The 18223-nt window shown below is 41.9% G+C and overlaps 1 protein-coding gene across 6 annotated transcripts in view; it reads right to left on the bottom strand.

The window, feature by feature from the left end:
* GALNT7 (polypeptide N-acetylgalactosaminyltransferase 7) overlaps positions 1-18223 on the bottom strand; it is a 110943-nt gene that overhangs the window by 22693 nt on the left and 70027 nt on the right. For all 6 annotated transcript variants that reach the window (XM_082468899.1, XM_082468897.1, XM_082468901.1 and 3 more), the window contains exon 3: positions 3685-3851. In XM_082468899.1, coding sequence (XP_082325025.1) covers positions 3685-3851 — 167 coding nt within the window. The remainder of the gene's footprint in view (positions 1-3684; positions 3852-18223) is intronic.

The raw sequence follows: 18223 nt of genomic DNA on the forward strand, positions 1-18223 counted from the left end.
CATATTGAATGTTAAATGTATAGGGAAGTAAGGTGAAGTGTATTAATTGAGTTAAATTTTGAGCTTAATATACCTACGGAGAACTAGCTAGCCTGAGAATTATCAAACCGCTCTCTAAACAAATAAATGATGACTATGCCAACTGACATGAAAACTTTAAAAAATCAAATGTTAATATCATATCTAGAAGCTTTCAGGCACAATAGTTTTCTGCTTTTGGAAGAAGCAATGGTTCAGGATTTCTGAAGATGTACTGCCTATAAATAACATTACATGGCCTTCGGGATCCACACAGGGTATAGGTTAATATTTGTTTCTGAGCCATCTTTCTACTACAATCAGTGTTGAAGGGAGTAGTCTTGGTGTGGTGATGAATATAGTTCCCATTCAGTTGGCAAGTAACAATAAAAGATCCCATTTTCTCTGTATTTTAAGCATCAAGTGTCTGTATATATATATGTGTGTGTATGTATATATTTATAAATAAATCTTTACATATTTATATAATAAATACATATATCATTTCCACACATATGCGTGTGTATATATGTATGTGTATATATATATATATATATATATATATATATATATATATATATATATATATATACACACACACACATATATATATGTTTGCAGTTTGGTAGAGAAAATTTTATGTTATAAAAACAAGATACATTTGCCAAACTTTCCATCTTGGCTTCCTAGTTGCAAGAGAACAGTTTTTGTTTGCATCACTATGAGCCAATGAAACTGACTCATCACAGCCACAACTAATTCCTGGATCCTTAAAGACGTTTCTTGAAGACACAAAAATTATTTTTAAGTTGTTTAAAATTTTGGCCCATGAATACAAAAACAACCCCCAAAACAGCTGTATTTAGTAATGAGCCAGTGGTTAAATGGGCAAAGCAGGCTGTACACTTAATACTTTACTCGTTTTTAAGGAGCTTATAATTAGCAAGATACCCACACATGGGTATTCAAAATTGAGAAGAAAAAATTTTCCATTCTCTACTTTGGTGTCCAGTTGTAATGAGACTTATAAATAAAATTCTCATGCTGAATTACAATGTTTCCCCAGAAAGTCTTGATGATTTTCCCTTCAATATAAGGGTTTTTTGTTGCTGTTGTTGTTTTTAAAAAAAGCTCTTACCTTCCTATTTTTTTTAGTTCTGTACAGTCCTAAGTTTTTTTTTTCTAAAGCCCCTTCTGACTTGCATTAGGTACTTTTTTGGGTATGTGATCTAAATATATCTAAAATAAATTGTTACGGCCAGAAATGAGTTGATGGTGTGCTCTTTAAATTTAGATTCTAGTTAAGATGACTTTGGCTGCCCTTGGGTCTCACTACAGTGGATAGATCAGTGCCCCGAATGAACACGGCCCCTGCTAGGGGATGATCAATCCTCCCCAGCCCCAGCCCGGACTGCACGCTGGGCCACCTGACTTGCTGTGGCCAATGAGAAGCAGGCGGAAATGACGTGCACTTGTGAGCGGAAGTGCTCCCGCAGCTTCCTTCCCTGAGTGCTGCAAGGAGGACACGTGGTCCGTGTAGCCCTTTGCCCGATGCACAGGTGGAGAGGAGTGTTCTCTGTTCAAAGGCCCCAGACCCTTCCGTTTTGAGGACACTGTAACTTCCAGAAACCCGAGGGTTCTGAGCAGCCAGCTCTTTTGTGAGGTTTTATATAAATTAGTTAAGTATTTTGTCTTTAAAAGAAAAATTATAACTCAGAGTTTTAATTACTGAATATATTGGGGAAAGAAAACAATCCAGGTTTTCACTTAAGTCAGATTTACCAAATGCTGTATAGTTTTACTGAGGATAGGACTGACAGATGTTCAAGGGTGTTTTGAAATTGGGAAGAGTAATTAAAGACCTTCTGTACTTCTGTCCAAGAGTAGCCCCAATCAACGACCCTCCCCACGCTGTAAGCTAAGCAGACCCTATATGTAATTGCTTTTAAAATGTGTTACAAGAGGCTGTTAGAGATTTGTAACAACAGAAGCACTGATCACAAAAAAATTAAACTGGACAAAAAACTTAAGCCCCCATTTTGTTCTTTCCTCGGGCCAAGCAAGAAAGCAAGATTTTAGAATGGGAAACACCTTTTGGTGTATCTTCACTTTTTTTTTTTTTAAAGACTATTCTGAGCTTTTTAACTTGTATTAATAACATAGTGGTTCTTAAAATCAGTACAATCATAGACATGGGATTTCTCCAAGTTATTTTTGTAGACTTAAGTTTTGCTAAATCTAAAACATTGTTGGCACCAACAGTATCACTTAAAAACATACTTTCAAATATTTATTTGAGACAGGAATAGTATTCTTAATGAAAATGATCCCGTTGTAGAAAATTGCAACCAAGATGTCTAAGCTAAAGGCATTTGATGACTGAAAATTTAAAGTTATACATTCCCTGCTGTAATTAAAAATGATTAGTTGAAGAAAGTGGTAGGTCATATTTCTGTTTCTCTCCATGCTAATATACGTATACAAGATCAAGATTCTGGTTGTGTCCTTCCAAAAACAGCAGAGGTTTATCCAGACTGCAAGAGTTCTAAATTAAGTTTTGGAGGAAGCTCTTGTAAAGCCATTTTGAATGATATTTTTATGCTGCCCATGTTCTGACTTCTTTTCTAACATTATATCCAGTGGTATCACTACTTATATACAAAAACTCTCTGCAAAACTCATTTGCCAAAAAGCAGATATCCTGTTGTTATTGAGTTGTCTGTGCTCTTTGGTCAGTTTTCAAAGGTTTCAACTCAGTTTTAGGACAAGCAAAGAAGAATAAATAACTGCCCAGACTTGGGTTTTAGCAGCATAATTACATGCTGCTTTGGGGTCTGAGTTATAGCATTATCTATCTTTTGATATTTACATCATTAAGAAGATATATTCAGCTTACAATAATGGATCTATTTGAAGAAAAAAATTTTAACTTAAAAAACCCCACTTATCTGGAAGATCACTGCTCCATCTCTCTCTAGCCAAGTTGAACCAAGACTAACCGATGTCTCCCTAAATGTGTTAGAGCTTGCTCCATAAAGAGAGTAAAAAATAAAACACAATTTCCTTCTATTCAATATCTTAAATCAAATCTAGAACAAAATAAGCTTTAGTAGGTACTTTCTTTTATAAATAAAAATAGTCCATGGTTTCTGGTCAAATTCAAAATACACTGAAATGCAAAATACAAGCTATTAAACAGGTATATAGGTTTCAGTATATAGATCTGGACGGAGCTTTGGCTGGCATTACAATATACATGCCATTGCATTTTTTTCAGTCATTCAATAAATTACCTCTACGATTAAATTTTTATAAAACCCAATGCCCACAGAATTGGTATAGTATAAGACCGTGGTTAAATACACAGACTTATGAGCCTATAGATTTGGATGCAGCTGTTAATGACTACCTCTGTCACCGCTGGCAAGTTACTTAACATCTCTGAGCCTCAAGTGCAAAATGAAGATGAACAATATGTATCACAAGGCTTACCGTCAGAACGAAACAAAATAATACACATACAATGCTTAGCATAGTGCCAACTTGTTGATAACAGATGCTATCAATAGATGCTAATTATTAATTTCTGAAGACTATTTTGAGATCACCTTTTTGCAATTGCTTATAATTATTTTATAGACAAAATGTCGATTCCGTAGCCATTACCTTTGCTACTGAAATCATCAATTAACACGATTTCTGCTAAGTATTTCCTTGGAGTCCTTTTAATTACGCTGTGAACTGTCCTCATGAGGGTGGACCAGCCTTCGTTGTGGAAGACGATGACGATGCTGGCCGTCAGCAGGTTCTCATCATAATGCCAATACTTGCATCTGCAACAGGAGCATTTCATCATATTTATTCAGAGGCAATCTGCAGTGTTTGGTTCCAGACTTACTATGACTACGTTCTCTGGTTGGATGAAATATTATTGACTTAACTAAGGTAAGTGAATGAAATACATTTTATATTTTCACAGAAACCCAAGGTAGAAGAGAGAAGCTGCTATGAGATGAAGTTACTCATATTCAAGCTACTTCTTCACCAACCGGCACTTATTACTGTGACAAAGAGAACTAATTTGTGAATTTATGCTTCTCAGCTGGGGATGGTATTAAGGTTTGTTTTCCATGACTTCAACCTCAGTTTATTTTCTGCTTTAAAACTTGAGCTTCTGGTGCAAGGGATTTATTTCACTTGCTGTGAATAAACCACTGTATAACTGTGTTTGAAAGCTGTCCTGTTCTAATATGGCTAAAACATTCAGAAAAACATCAAATGGGCTGAAGTGCAGCATACGAGAAACATTCCAAAATTAACTGTTGGATGAATAAACAAAGTTCTAATAGCTTTTAGAGTTATTAACTTGACTAAAGAAGGGTCTTTAACTGTTTTATGCAAAATTACTTCAAATAATTGTAGCAGGAATAAAGTTGCCAGAAACCTTTTTCTAGTTGGAGAGAACCCCCCTGCCCCCGCCACAGTCGGCCCTCCATATCTGCCAGTTCTGCATCTTAAGATTCAACCAACTTTGGATCAAAAATATTGGAAAAAAATTCCATAAAGTTCCAAAAAGCAAAATTTGAATTTGCCATGGCAACTATTTACATAGTGCTTACCTTGTATTAGGTATTATAAATAATCGATTGAAAGTATACAGGAGGGTGGTGTGTATAGGTTATAAGTAAATACCATGCCATTTTATATAAGGGACTTGAGTATCCACGGATGGATTTTGGTATCCGAAGGGGTCCTGGAACCTATCCCCCGGTGGATAATGAGGTACAGTTGTGTGTATATTATGCATATACAAGCATATGTGTATACACATATATGTGTGTATGTACACACACACACCCACTTTTTTCTGTTTGGTTATGGGAGAAGAACAAGACAGTAAGAACACGACAGACGGATGAGAACAATCTGAGACCCATGTTCTTTCTGCAGGAGTTAGCTTTCAGAACTAGCATCTGGTGCCTATTACCTTCTCCTTGGTAAGTGGAAGGGAAAGATTTTTTTTTTAATCCCAAAGTTTTTCATGGAGGAGTAAAAAAGCTTGTTCCCAAGATTAAATTTAAAACCATAAAAGCAGCAATTAACATTATCAGCTTGATAACCTATACCACCATTATTTAAAATAGGACCTGGCCCAACAGAGATGCAGACAATGTTTTCTCCGGGTGTTTATTTCCCTTTCAACGTAGTTCTCAATTGTCTGTGTTCTTAGAGGTTGTTTTTATAGAAATACAGACTGAGTCTGGAATCCATTCAATCTTATTTCTTACATCTGCATTTTCTTGTTAAAGGAGTAGTAAGTACCTGCTACGTTCTGAGCTAGGCACTAGCTCAGCATCAAGGAGCAGACATAGTCTCTGCCCTTGTGAAGCCCACCGCGAGACACGGAGCAAACGTCTGCACCTTCTCTGCGTGTGACAGTGGGGAAACCATGGTGCTTTGACAGGTGGCCCTCATTCAACCTCAAGACAGGTGGGCAGGAAGGCGTCCTGGAGCCATGAGGGGAGGGTGAGACCAGAAGGATGATTTAAAAAGTACTGACACCAAAGAAGTGGGGAGGAAAAGATAAAAGCACACAGTGAATTGTGTGCATGGGATTCAGATAAAAATGAATAGACGGAAGAGCTATATCTTTGGAAGGTAGAATTAAAACATGAAAAAAACTGAAGAGGCAAAGTTACAAAAAAGGGCATTTGCAGTATAACTGCAAATACCAGCATATACTTATTATGTGTCAGGCACTATTCTCTGTGCTTTACTTTTATTAACTTATCTAACCTCCCCACATCACTATGAGGTTAGTACTATTAATGTCCCCATTTTACAGATGAGGGGACTGAGGTCAGGGATAAATGACTGCCTAAGATCACTCAGCTAGAAAGTAATGAAGCCAGGACATAAACCTAGGCTGTCTTGGGTTTACAAGAAATCTTGTTAAAAGTAAAATGAAAGAAAAAGAAAAAATACTAGCTATACCTATCTATGAATGGCTAAGAATTGATCTAAGGTCTAAGAACTGATACTGACATTGAATATAATGTCAATACAAGGCACACATCGAGCTTATTATTATGTGATGGGAGCTCTCTCCCCTCCCCCTCTTCCCTGCCCTTTGTGGCCTGGAGATAACCCAGGAATGGGGAAGGGGGTGGGGGCATGGTAGCCTTCGGCAACAAAGAGGGCTTTCCAAGGTTGGGAGGGGCCACATGCTCTTTCAGAGTACCAAGTTAAAAAATACAGCAGTGGAGGGATGCAGATTTTGAAAGAAGATGTGATGAGTATTTCTGGAGAGAAACTAACCTGGGCAGGTACGTCTAATTTTGGAAGGGTAGGGACAAATGATCTCCCTTCCCGAAACTGCAAAAACAAGCAAACGCTCTGATGGAGATTCAGGCAATAATTTTCTTCCCTGAGTCTAAGCACTGGGCCTAAAGAAGCAGAACTGGATGGGAAAGACACAGATTTTGATTTACAACAGACACCAGAATTGGTGAAAATATTTAAGTCATGGAAGGAGATTTGGAACTTGCTGATTTCTAAGGCAAAAGATGACAGCTTGGGGAAATGAACCAGATAAGGACCTTGAATGGGAGACTGCAAGGAGTTGGAAACAGAGGGAATGGAGGAGGGGAGGAAGGGGGAAAGTGAAGATGAGAGGGAGCCCACAGGGGACACCTTCCTGTCCCAGGGACTGCTTGGGCAGACCGTCCATCGGAAGGTCTGGACGTGCTACCTTGCATTCCTACAGGACAAGGGGACAAGAGCTGGAAGAGAGTGTGTTCCCAATTTCTCCATCTTCCCTCACCTCTGTACAGTTTGGAAATAACTCCAAAGATGTAAACTAGGTTATGTGCCAGTAATGACAACTCTTGGTATGTATTTTTCCTATTTTCTTTGTCTTAAAAATTACCAAACAAAAGCAATATTTTTTTTTCAAGTCCATCTCTTAAAGTAAGGGAAATAAAAGCAAAAATAAACAAATGAGACCTAATTAAACTTAAAAGCTTTTGCACAGCAAAGGAAACCACTGACAAAACGAAAAGACAACCTACTGAACGAGAGAAAATATTTGCAAATGATATAACTGATAAGGGGTTAATATCCAACATATATAAACAGTTCATATAACTCAACATCAAGAAAAACAAACAACCCAATTAAAAAATGGGCAGAAGAACTGAATAGAGACATTCTTCCAAAGAGGAAATGCAGATGGCCAACAGGCACATGAAAAGATGACCAACATCACTAATCATGAGGGAAATGCAAACCAAAACCATGAAGAGATATCACCTCACACCTGTCAGGATGGCTATCAACAAAAAGAACATAAATAACAAATGTTGGCGAGGATGTGGAGAAAAGGGAACCCCTGTACACTGTCGGTGGGAATGCAAATTGGTGCAGCCGCTGTGGAAAACAGTATGGAGATTTCTCAAAAAACTGAAAATAGAACTACCATACAACCCAGCAATTCCACTCCTGGGTATATATCTGAAAAAAACAAAAACACTAATTTGAAAAGATACATGCACCCCAATGTTCATAGCAGCATTACTTACAATTGCCAACATATGGAAGAAACCTAAGTGTCCATCAACAGGTGAATGATTAAAGAAGAAGCAGTATATATATATATATATATATATATATACACACACACACACACACATATACATATACATACATACATACCTAAAATCGAATAGTACTGAGCCATAAAAAAGAATGAAATTTTGCCATTTGCAGCAACATGGATGGACTTGGAAGGCATTATGCTAAGTGAAATAAGTCAGAGAAAGACAAATACCGTATGATATGACTTACATGTGGAATCTACAAAATACAACAAACTATGTGTATATAACAAAAAGCAGAAGACTCATAGATATAGAGAACAAACTAGTGGGTACCAGTGCGGGTGAGGGGCAGTATTGGGGGCAGGGAGGTACAAATTGTTGGGTATAAGATAAATAGGCCCAATGATGTACTGTACAACATGGCGAATATAGCCAATATTTTGTAATTCCCACAAATGAAGTTACCTTTAAAATTTGTATAAAAAATTTTTTTAAATAAAGCTGAAAAAAATTACAAAAGCAATACACACTTTGTTATACAAAATCCAAACAATACAGAAATGTATAAAGTAAAGGTAAAAGCTGCCCCCCTTCCCTCTCCCCAACAAATCTCACCTCCTAGATGAAATCATTGTTACTAGTTGTTGTGTTTAGACATTTTATGCTCATGCAGACATATAAATGTATGTCTGTATATATATACAGATATATTCAGGTGAGTATGTATAGATTCTTCTTTCACGTGAGTATGTATAGATTTATCCTGTTATCTAATTCTTTGTAACTATTGCACAACATTGCAAAGTATGGCTGTTCCATAATTTTTTTTTAATTAATAAATGTTTTTGGCTGCACCACGTGTCTTGTGGGATCTCAATTCCCCAACCAGGGACTGAACCCTGGCCTTGGCAGTGAAAGCCCAGAATCCTAACCACTAGGCCACCAGGGAACTCCTGGCTGTTCCATAATTCATGTGACCTTTTCCTTATGGACATTTCCGTTGGCTCTACAGTGTGACCATGATCATCCTTATGCATCAATCTCTACACCCGCCATTGCCTGGAATCCTTCCTACAAAAGGCTCGAGACTGTAAGGTAAGCTCATTAAGGAGAGGAACCTCATCTGCTTTGCTCACCACCATCTAACACAGAGCAGTCGCTCCATAAATATTTACTGAATTGCTCTAAGGGCATTTTTGAAATGCCTCTAGATGTGTTTTCTCCTCTGTGTAATGTCCACTCTCCACCCTGCAGTCCAACTATTTTGAGCTACTGTCAAGAATCAGTCAGTCCGTATGGCAGGTGGAGACAGATACTCTTCTAGCAGGAAAGGAGGAAAATCTGGAGGAAGACCAAAATAGAGCAGATAGTCGATAGACCAGAATAAAAGCAGATGGAAGGAGGGGCTCAAGCCCGGCCTCCCTTTCTGAACTTTAGGGGAGAGGCCCAGCGGGGAGGCTGCAGCATGGGGTAGAGATGATGTTGTGGGTATGCGGGCAGGGGGAGAGCTAGGCAGTCCCTTCCCACCTCTTCCGTGCAGTCTCCTTGGCTCTCGATGGAGCCAGAGAGCGTAGACGTTTCCACCTGCTGTCAGCAACAGAGTTAAGAACCAGGGCTGCCAGAAGCCACCACGTAAGGAGTAAGGCGACGTGCAGGGAAGCGACGGGGTGGACGGCTTAAGCCGGGGCCTGGCCCGCGGCCTCAGAGGATGCCCGCTACCCGTGAGAGCCGGAGGGGAGATGAGCGCCCACAGTGGGGCAGGCGTGGGGAGGGGCCCACAGGCTGGGGGGCAGCAGGTGAGCAAGGTCAGTACACCTGGGAGCCAGGAGTGGGTGGCAGGGATGGCGGGTACCGGCCAAACTGCCGCCAACACCTCGAGGACACGCCACCCTCCTGTCGCCCCGACGCTACAGGAGAAAGGGCGAGAGCCCCTGGGGCACGGGAGCAGCCGGAGGGGGACGTACACGACAGGCGGGCATTTGCGCTGGGAGAGGAGGCCGCCGGGAGAGCGCGCAGGTGACAAGTGCCCATGACGATGCAGAGCCTGGACCAGGAGACTCAGTCCTGAGAGAAGCACCCTGTGCTGAGGTCAGACCCCCGTTCTGCAGGGTTTCTCTCACTTTACTGCCATAAAATCTGTAATAAGCTCCAGGAAGGAGGGCCAACGGAAACACGATGCCACCTTGAAACGGATGGGTTCTGTTACAGACTTTTGAGTAGTTTCTCCTTTCTGGCACTTCATCTTCCAAGAGAGCTTGAAGACCCTTGGCACCAAGGGCATCGTGCCCCGTGCTAGTTACTGCAGAACTCTCCGGCCGCGCGTACTTATAGCTGATGTACAATGTTGTGTTCGTTCCAGGTGTACAGCAAAGTGATTCACTTATACATATATATACATTCTTTTCCATATTCTTTTCCATTACGGTTTATCACAGGATATTGACTATGGTTCCCTGTGCTGTACAGTAGGACCTTGTTTATCCTGCAGAGTTATTCTTAAAAGTAATTTTTACAGAATATTTCCAGGGCACCTATGTGGTGCCAGGTGCTTGTATCAGAAGACAGGAATGACGAATTTTCATAGTGACCTTTCTATAACTTAAAAAGTCAAAAATGGATTTCATAACCGAAAATGACATGCCTATTAACAATTTCCCTCCATTTTCTCTGTCCCAGCTAGGTTTTTTTTAACATCTTTAGTTTGATATAAAGCCTTTATGTATTTAAGCTTTATCAATAAATAATATCTAATTCAGCAGACTATGAAAAACTGGTTACAGTTGGAAGGTTGCTTGGCAAGCCTGAGATCTGATCATCTTGCTGGTTTTGAAAGCTCCATGCACGCTCTTCCACAATAGGGATTGCTGAACAGACTAAATTCAGACTCAGGCCACCTCTCCCATGACAGCTGTGGGTGCAATGACCACGTCTCTTCTTTGGGTCCCCTGTTCTCACCCCCAGGTAGACTATTGCCTTCTTGATAATATATTCTTTCTTTTGACTGGGCACATAAAATTGAAGCATGAAAAATTATTCTGTATTTAATCATTTTCTCAAAACTCTACCTCTATGCCTTGAAGAGCTTGTATCCCTTTCCTTGATTATTAGAAACTCTAGGATGCTCTACTTATTTTCCCCCAATGTTCTTATCAATCCTTCTTATCAGTCAGTCTTCCCTTGAAGGTCAAAATTAAGTCTGTACTAACAGAACCCATGCTTCCTCCAAGATGAAAATGTCAGCTAATCACCACAAGTTCTGCTCATAGCTGGAACAGTGTTTTCATATATTATGTTAATATTCAATACATATTGGTTGATTTGATTTCAAAAATTTTTCTAGGAATACTCCTCTTCACAATGCTGTACTACATCATAGAATACCACACATTTTCTTCATTAATGAATTAAATATTAATGAAAAGGAGAATAAGAAATCTTTAACTTGTGCTCCACTGGGGTTGAAAGTCAAAATCAATGAACACAGGATTAATGGTTGGTTATGCAAAAGTTTTTCAGGATGAAACTCAGTAACTGAGGAAGCACGGTGTGTGCCATGCTCGCTCTGGCACGCTCCATGTGGTGCCGCAATTGGGAGGCAAGAAACCAGAACGCTATGAAGGCAGGGACGATGGGTGGCTTTAGCTCATCACGCCTGTAATCTCTATCAGGTCCATACTCCCAGTCAGCTCAATCTAAACTAAAAACCACATGCTGGCCACGTGTGCAAGGTTTTTTTTTTTTTTTTTTTTTTTAAACTCATTCAGGGCCACTTTGGACAGAGGCTCTGATTCTTTTAAATTTTTTTTTTTTTTAATTTTACTTATTTATTTATGGCTGTGTTGGGTCTTCGTTTCTGTGCGAGGGCTCCCTCTAGTTGTGGCGAGCGGGGGCCACTCTTCATCGCGGTGCGCGGGCCCCTCACCATCGCGGCCTCTCCTGTTGCGGAGCACAGGCTCCAGACGCACAGGCTCAGTAGTTGTGGCTCATGGGCCCAGCCGCTCCGCGGCATGCGGGATCCTCCCAGACCAGGGCTCGAACCCGTGTCCTCTGCATTGGCAGGCAGACTCTCAACCACTGCGCCACCAGGGAAGCCCCCACGTGTGCAAGCTTTTAAGCAAGTGCCCTGGTTCCAAGCGGGTAGCTGCATCTCAACTTCATCTTCTGGGGCAGAGAGTTGAGGGGCTCAGGTTTGTTTCACGTCCAAGTGACCAATGTGTTGGAGAAAAAGGGGAAATTCTCAGCAGAGCAGAATGACTTGGACCAGAAATTCTCTAGCTCATCATGGCTGATTCCTAAGGCAGGAAGCTACAAACCCCACTGCTTTACGTATTTCACAGAACAAGCAGCAGGACCGTTATCTGCCCAGATCGCTGGTGGCCTCCTGTGGCCGTGGGCTCTCTGAAAAGCTTGTATCTGTCCTATTTCCATTTCCCCTAGCCTCCTCTGGTAGGCAGTTTCCTGGCATCCCCACAAGTAGTGGGGGACAGCTGTCCAGTCCTTACCCATGGCAGCTCAGCTGTCAGTGACCCTCAGACAGTAACAGCGCAATTGGAATTCACAGCTCCAAACAGCCAGCGGCTTCCTAAGGTTACATGGTTGTTGGCCTCTGCAGCAACCGTGGATCGTGTACAAAAACCCTGGGGCGGGAACCCTGGAGGACGGCTTCGAGAACAGCTCCATCTCTGCCGCCCCACCGATGCTCTGGCTTACTTAGTGTCCTGACAAGCCAAGCAAGTGTGAAGGGCATGCTCTCCACGAAGATGGGTACTTCACAGGTGGCGGGTGCCAGAGTGGCTCCACGGGGAGACTCTGTCCCTGTGGTGGGGACGGGAGTGGCACCAGGGACCTCGGGCCAAGGGTTTGGGCAGCCCTGGCTGGTAGGCAGCAGCAGGAAGCCCCCTGCATGGAGAAGTCCGGGAAGATTCTTTCCCAGGGTGTTCAACAGCTGACTCCAGAGCTGGCTGGGAAGAATCTGAGGGACCTAAAGTTCTAGCACAGTGGATAATGTTTGAGCCAAATAAGTGGTATTTTTCGTATTAGTTACTGTGATCCCATTTCATCCCAGGCTGAGGAAATGCAGTTCTACTAGCTCGTATGGTACATACACGATCATACCTGAATAGTCCTGCGGGGGCCCCGCTAGAACACATGATTCGCTCAAAGTCACAGCTAGTGACAGAGGCAAGATTTAGAAACGAAGCCTTTAAGATTCTTTCCCCTAAACCACAGATTTACCAAGAATTACTCACCAATATATGCTTAAAAACAAACAGGAAAATGAATTCCTTATTTTTGCTCAACACCCAGGGGATACACAGCCACGAACAGACGGCCGCACTCAGCTCTGTGGAGTGATTTGTGCCTGATCCCAGGGCTGAGAATGCCAACTGCATCAGGGCAAACTAAGAATGCTGACTCTGTTGCTGGGTAGCTGTCTTGCAAATGATCTTTTTTTTTTTTTGAAAAGGAAAACATACTCGGACAGATGTGTCCACTTAATGATCTGAAATGTCAAACCACAATTTAGGGAAAAAATCTGGCAGGGAATCCTAGTATTGGACAAATGTTCTTGTACATTTCTCCAAAACTCCCTGGGAAAAGAGAAAGAATATTTCACAGTGGAAGCCATATGCTTCTAGCTATATTGGACTCTCATCTCACACACGAGCTTTCATGCCATATTCTGATTTTACAGAAGCACCAGCTTAAACACCAATATATCTAAGCTGAGACAACCACCACTACCAGGTGTAAGGATCTGGGTGCTATGGCATGGATGTAAACGACGCTAGGGGCATGAACCAATACAGGTTTGCATCTGTAACTTACTTTTATTTTATTTTTTAATAGAACTTCATATTGGAGTATAATTGCTTCACAATACCGTGTTAGTTTCTGCTGTATAACAAAGTGAGTCAGCCATATGTATACATATATCCCCATATCCCCTCCCTCTTGAGCCTCCCTCCCACCCTCCTTATCCCACCCCTCTAGGTGGTCACAAAGCACCAAGCTGATCTCCCTGTGCTATGCAGTTGCTTCCCACCAGCCAACTATTTTACATTCGGTAGTGTATATATGTCGATGCTTCTCTCACTTCGTCCCAGCTTCCCCCTCCCACCCTGTGTCCTCAAGTCCATTCTCTATGTCTGCCTCTTTATTCCTGCCCTGCAACTAGGTTCATCAGTACCATTGTTTTTTTTCAGATTCCATATATATGCGTTGGCATATGGTATTTGTTTTTCTCTGACATTAATTTATGCTGCACCTTATTCCACTGCACCATTGGAATTCCACTGCACTTTGGAATGCTGCACCATTCCAAAGGACTTCAAGCAGCTTACAAAGACACACAGAATACAACAATACTACAAAACTCTAAAATAGGAGGGGGAAAGATGGATAAAGAAAGAATGAGAAGAAAAAAGAGGAAGCAAAAACAAGATTTTAAAAGTGCAAATGAGAGGGCCAAGGGGTCCTGCGTGCACAGTCCTGGGGCACCATTCACAGAGAAGACACTTGGATGGCACCCCCTGAGCTGGGCAGCAGGGTGGGCTCGCACCCCACCGCCGCCCCGTACTTCGAATGGATGGGCCACAATTTGGCTTGAATTTTCTAGCAGGGAAACCGGGTCAGGACTGTGTTTAACAAACCAGTTGTTCGGAAAGAGGACAACATTCTTGGCGTGAAGACCAGCTGGGATTTTTTTTTTTCCAGGGGGCCTCCGTATGGTAAACGCAGTGATGAGCTTCCCTGGGCTGTCTTCCTGGAGGCTGTCAGTGGAGACCAACAGCACTGCACCAAAACACAAGTCAGTGTGACAGTTGTGCGGAGACCAATTTGGGAGTTTAAGTTCAACACTGATTTGAAGATCACACTTTGGAAACATTCCTTAAAATGTTTACTGAGTATTTGTAGTGAGGTGGATGGACTTAGAGTTTGTCATACAGAGTGAAGTAAGTCAGAAAGAGAAAAACAAATACTGTGTGCTAACACATATAAATGGAATCTAAAAAAAAAAATGGTTCTGAGGAACCTAGGGGCAGGACAGGAATAAAGACTCAGACGTAGAGAATGGACTTGAGGACACGGGGAGGGGGAAGGGTAAGCTGGGACGAAGTAAGAGAGTGGCATGGACATATATACACTGCCAAATGTAAAATAGATAGCTAGTGGGAAGCAGCCGCATAGCACAGGGAGATCAGCTCGGTGCTTTGTGACCGCCTAGAGGGGTGGGATAGGGAGGGTGGGAGGGAGATGCAAGAGGGAGGGGCTATGGGGATATATGTATACATACAGCTGATTCACTTTGTTATACAGCAGAAACTAACACACCATTGTAAAGCAATTATACTCCAATAAAGATGTGAAAAAAAATGTTTACTGAATCATGTTTCAGTGAAAAAATGAAAAAATCCGTTTTCATCCCTGAGTAATTATATGCCTTCTCCATGTGCTCTGATTTCAACAAGGAAGTCACCTTGACCACATGGAGGACCCGTATTTCCAAAGGCAGATTCTGACCCTGGTAATGACGGAAAAAAAGATATAAACTTACAGGGCAGCATGGTGACTTTAGGCTGGACTGAGCAAATAATTTCCCCACCAGAGAACTGTTAGGTATTAAAGGAGTTATCAATATAGGCCGTAGAACATTTATTTATGGAAGGTCTTAAACACTGGCTGATACTAATGTTCCTATAGCAAAATGAGGATATATATACACTAGATCATTTTGTGAAGACTCAACTATAAAACTCTGAATACACATGTGGAAAAGAGTACATAATGTACAACAGTTAGCATTTATTAATTCGCAGAACAATTCTGGGGCTATAAGAATATATGCAGTATGTTTAGCGATTTACCTTCATAAAGGTATTAAAAAGACATGTTGCCAGTTTAGCATGTAGTATAATTGATACATATGTGATGTTTAATAAATATGGTGGAAGAGGAAGTGGGTAATATTGTTTCTAGAAATCATTAAAGTAGTCCCCTTCTTTTCCTATATTAACTGAATTATCTTCTCCCTTACATCTTTGCTTCACTGTAATTTTCTGGAAAATCAGATCCTCCAGAACTTAGTGAATCACCAAAAGTAAGCTGAAGTTAGTTATCGAAAGGGTTAGGCTCAGAGATGGGATGTTATTGTAAAGGTAAGTTAGCGACAGGGGATGTTCATTCTCACCCTGAAGGAGGCAGACAGATGCCAGGAAATCTCCAACCACCACTTTGGAAAACACTGTAGTTCATTAAACTCTGGCAAAGGAACTCAAGGACTGAACAGCGGTGAGATCACAAGTGGGGTGTGACTCATCAATTTGTTAACTTTTCTCCTCAGAGGCCCTGGGTTTGTAATAGGTGTGCAGATGGGCCACACACACGGGAGACGATTAGCAAAAAGGAAAGAAAAAAGGAAAACGGCAACATGAATCTGATCTGTGTTGGGTGGCAGCTGACGGAGCAACGGGGAGGACCAGGGGTGTGTTGGACGGTGAGAAGAATCAAGGAAACGCCACCAGGCACGAGGCAAGGGTTACTAATCCTTTGTTCTGGCTGGTCCACGGGGATCCGTCCTGCTGAATAATCCCCGTGCGGCACAAACACAGAGCCAGCAGCTCGGCCATCACAGCAACGTCACCGCAGGCAGGGGACCCGTGAAGGAACGTGGTCCTCCCTGCATGGCGCATCTGTGTAGAAACTCCAGCCTGGCTGCGAGGTGATTTTTATTTTCTTCTTCTAAGTTTTCTATTCAATATCTATACTTTCCTCTTTCAGAATACTTAGGAATAAAATGGCTACTTAAGACAACTACAAGTGAACAGAACATCACTTCGTAGCTTTGAAAGATTCACAAGCATCTAAGCCCTGGGCAAGAGGTCTTGTCCTGGTACCTCTTTTCTAACTAAAACCATCCCATGAAGGCTTCCCAGACCTGGAGTTCCCCGTTTCCCACGGCATTCACCCAGTGGGCGGCTTTGCCCCACTGCATCTTTTGTAAGCGGCGGGGGGAACATTTTATAAAAACATTACTATTTGTACCCATTTGCATTTTGATTCAATAGTAGGATATTGGACAGATTTGCAAATTAGACTGCAGGTGCCTGTGTTTCACTGCTGCCATTTTTCCCTCCTGATACCAGCTGGTTAATTATGCCATCGAATCCCATCACCCTGTTACACTGGTAGAGCAGGGGGCGACACAGAACGGGGTGCAGGAGGACGGCTGTCCCCAGAGCAGACACCCTGCCCAGGGAGGGAATGGGACGCACACACAGAGATGTGAGAGCTCGGGGGGAAGAAATCTCATGTGAGGGCCGGCTGCCAGCTCGTGGAGGTTTATAAATCGAAACAGGAAAGCCAGCTCTTCCAAGTGCCAGGATAGTGTTTCCAGCATTCCTGAATAACTATGTTTAATTATCAGCATTTTTAGACAGGAAGTATTTCATGTGGTAGAAAAATTATACTTCTTCAAAATCCACCCAAAGTCTCAGAAATCAATCCTAAATATTCTGAAGCAGTTTTTTAAAATTGTATACATTTTGCAGCAATTGAGATGTGTTCAATTATGTTGCTCAGGGGTAAAAAGGCTTGCCTTTTAAATTCCTCTCAATACCCTAAGCGGACATCACTGGTTTAACACATACGCCGACCCCCAGTTCCCGCACTCTGAGCCCCTCTGACAGGCCTGGCCACGGGCCCACCGTGCTTGCCCGGTGTCTGCCGCCCGGAGATGAGCTTCATAGCACCCAATCCCACGATGACCTTTTATACTAAGGCCTTCGTGAGCAAGGAAGCCGTTTCTGCAGCTTCCTCATTTCCTAAGACAGTAGGATGCAGAGACCATTTTCTCCCTGCAATTTCTATTCACAAAACACTGTCATTAAAAAATATATTAGGCATTTTTTTCCCCTAAGCTGCTAAACTCGAGACCTCAGAGGAGCAATTTAATTGAACCCTGTGGCTATGTAAAGTCTCGTTTTCTGAAGGTGATGCCAGTCTGTTAAGTCTTTCTTCTGGGGAGCACAGACAACCATAAGGGTTACTGTCACAGCTGAAAGGAAACAAGTTTCACTGTATTTACCTCCAAAGTATTCCCACTTTAATTTTAAAGATTTCTCCCTGAAAGGATCCACAGCCTTACATACCGCCAATAACAGTACTTTCCTGTACCTCTGCAGAATTGTTAAAAACTAGTGGCTATACTTCAAAGTACATTTCATTAACATTTTGTATTTTCCGGTTCTAGAAATATGCACACATGTACGTTATCTTGCTCTTTTCTGCACAGGACTTTTGTAAATAATTTGCCCACGGGACTTCCCTGGTGGTCCAGTGGATAAAACTCCTCACTCCCAATGCAGGGTGCCCGGGTTCGATCCCTGGTTGGGGAACTAGATCCCGCATGCCGCAACTAAGACCCGGCGTAGCCAAAATGAATAAATAAATAAATATTTTAAAAAATTATTTGAAAAAAAAAATAACTTGCACACAATCAGCTGGGGGTGATATCTGTAGTTTTACTGGATCCCGCTGGTATGTGAAACCTTCCCAGCACCATGCCTGCAAATTTCCCTTCTCAAAAGCTGTCCATCCCTTTTCCT

The sequence above is a fragment of the Balaenoptera physalus genome (assembly GCF_965194825.1).
Source record: "Balaenoptera physalus genome assembly, chromosome: 7".
Taxonomy (NCBI): Eukaryota; Metazoa; Chordata; class Mammalia; order Artiodactyla; family Balaenopteridae; genus Balaenoptera; species Balaenoptera physalus.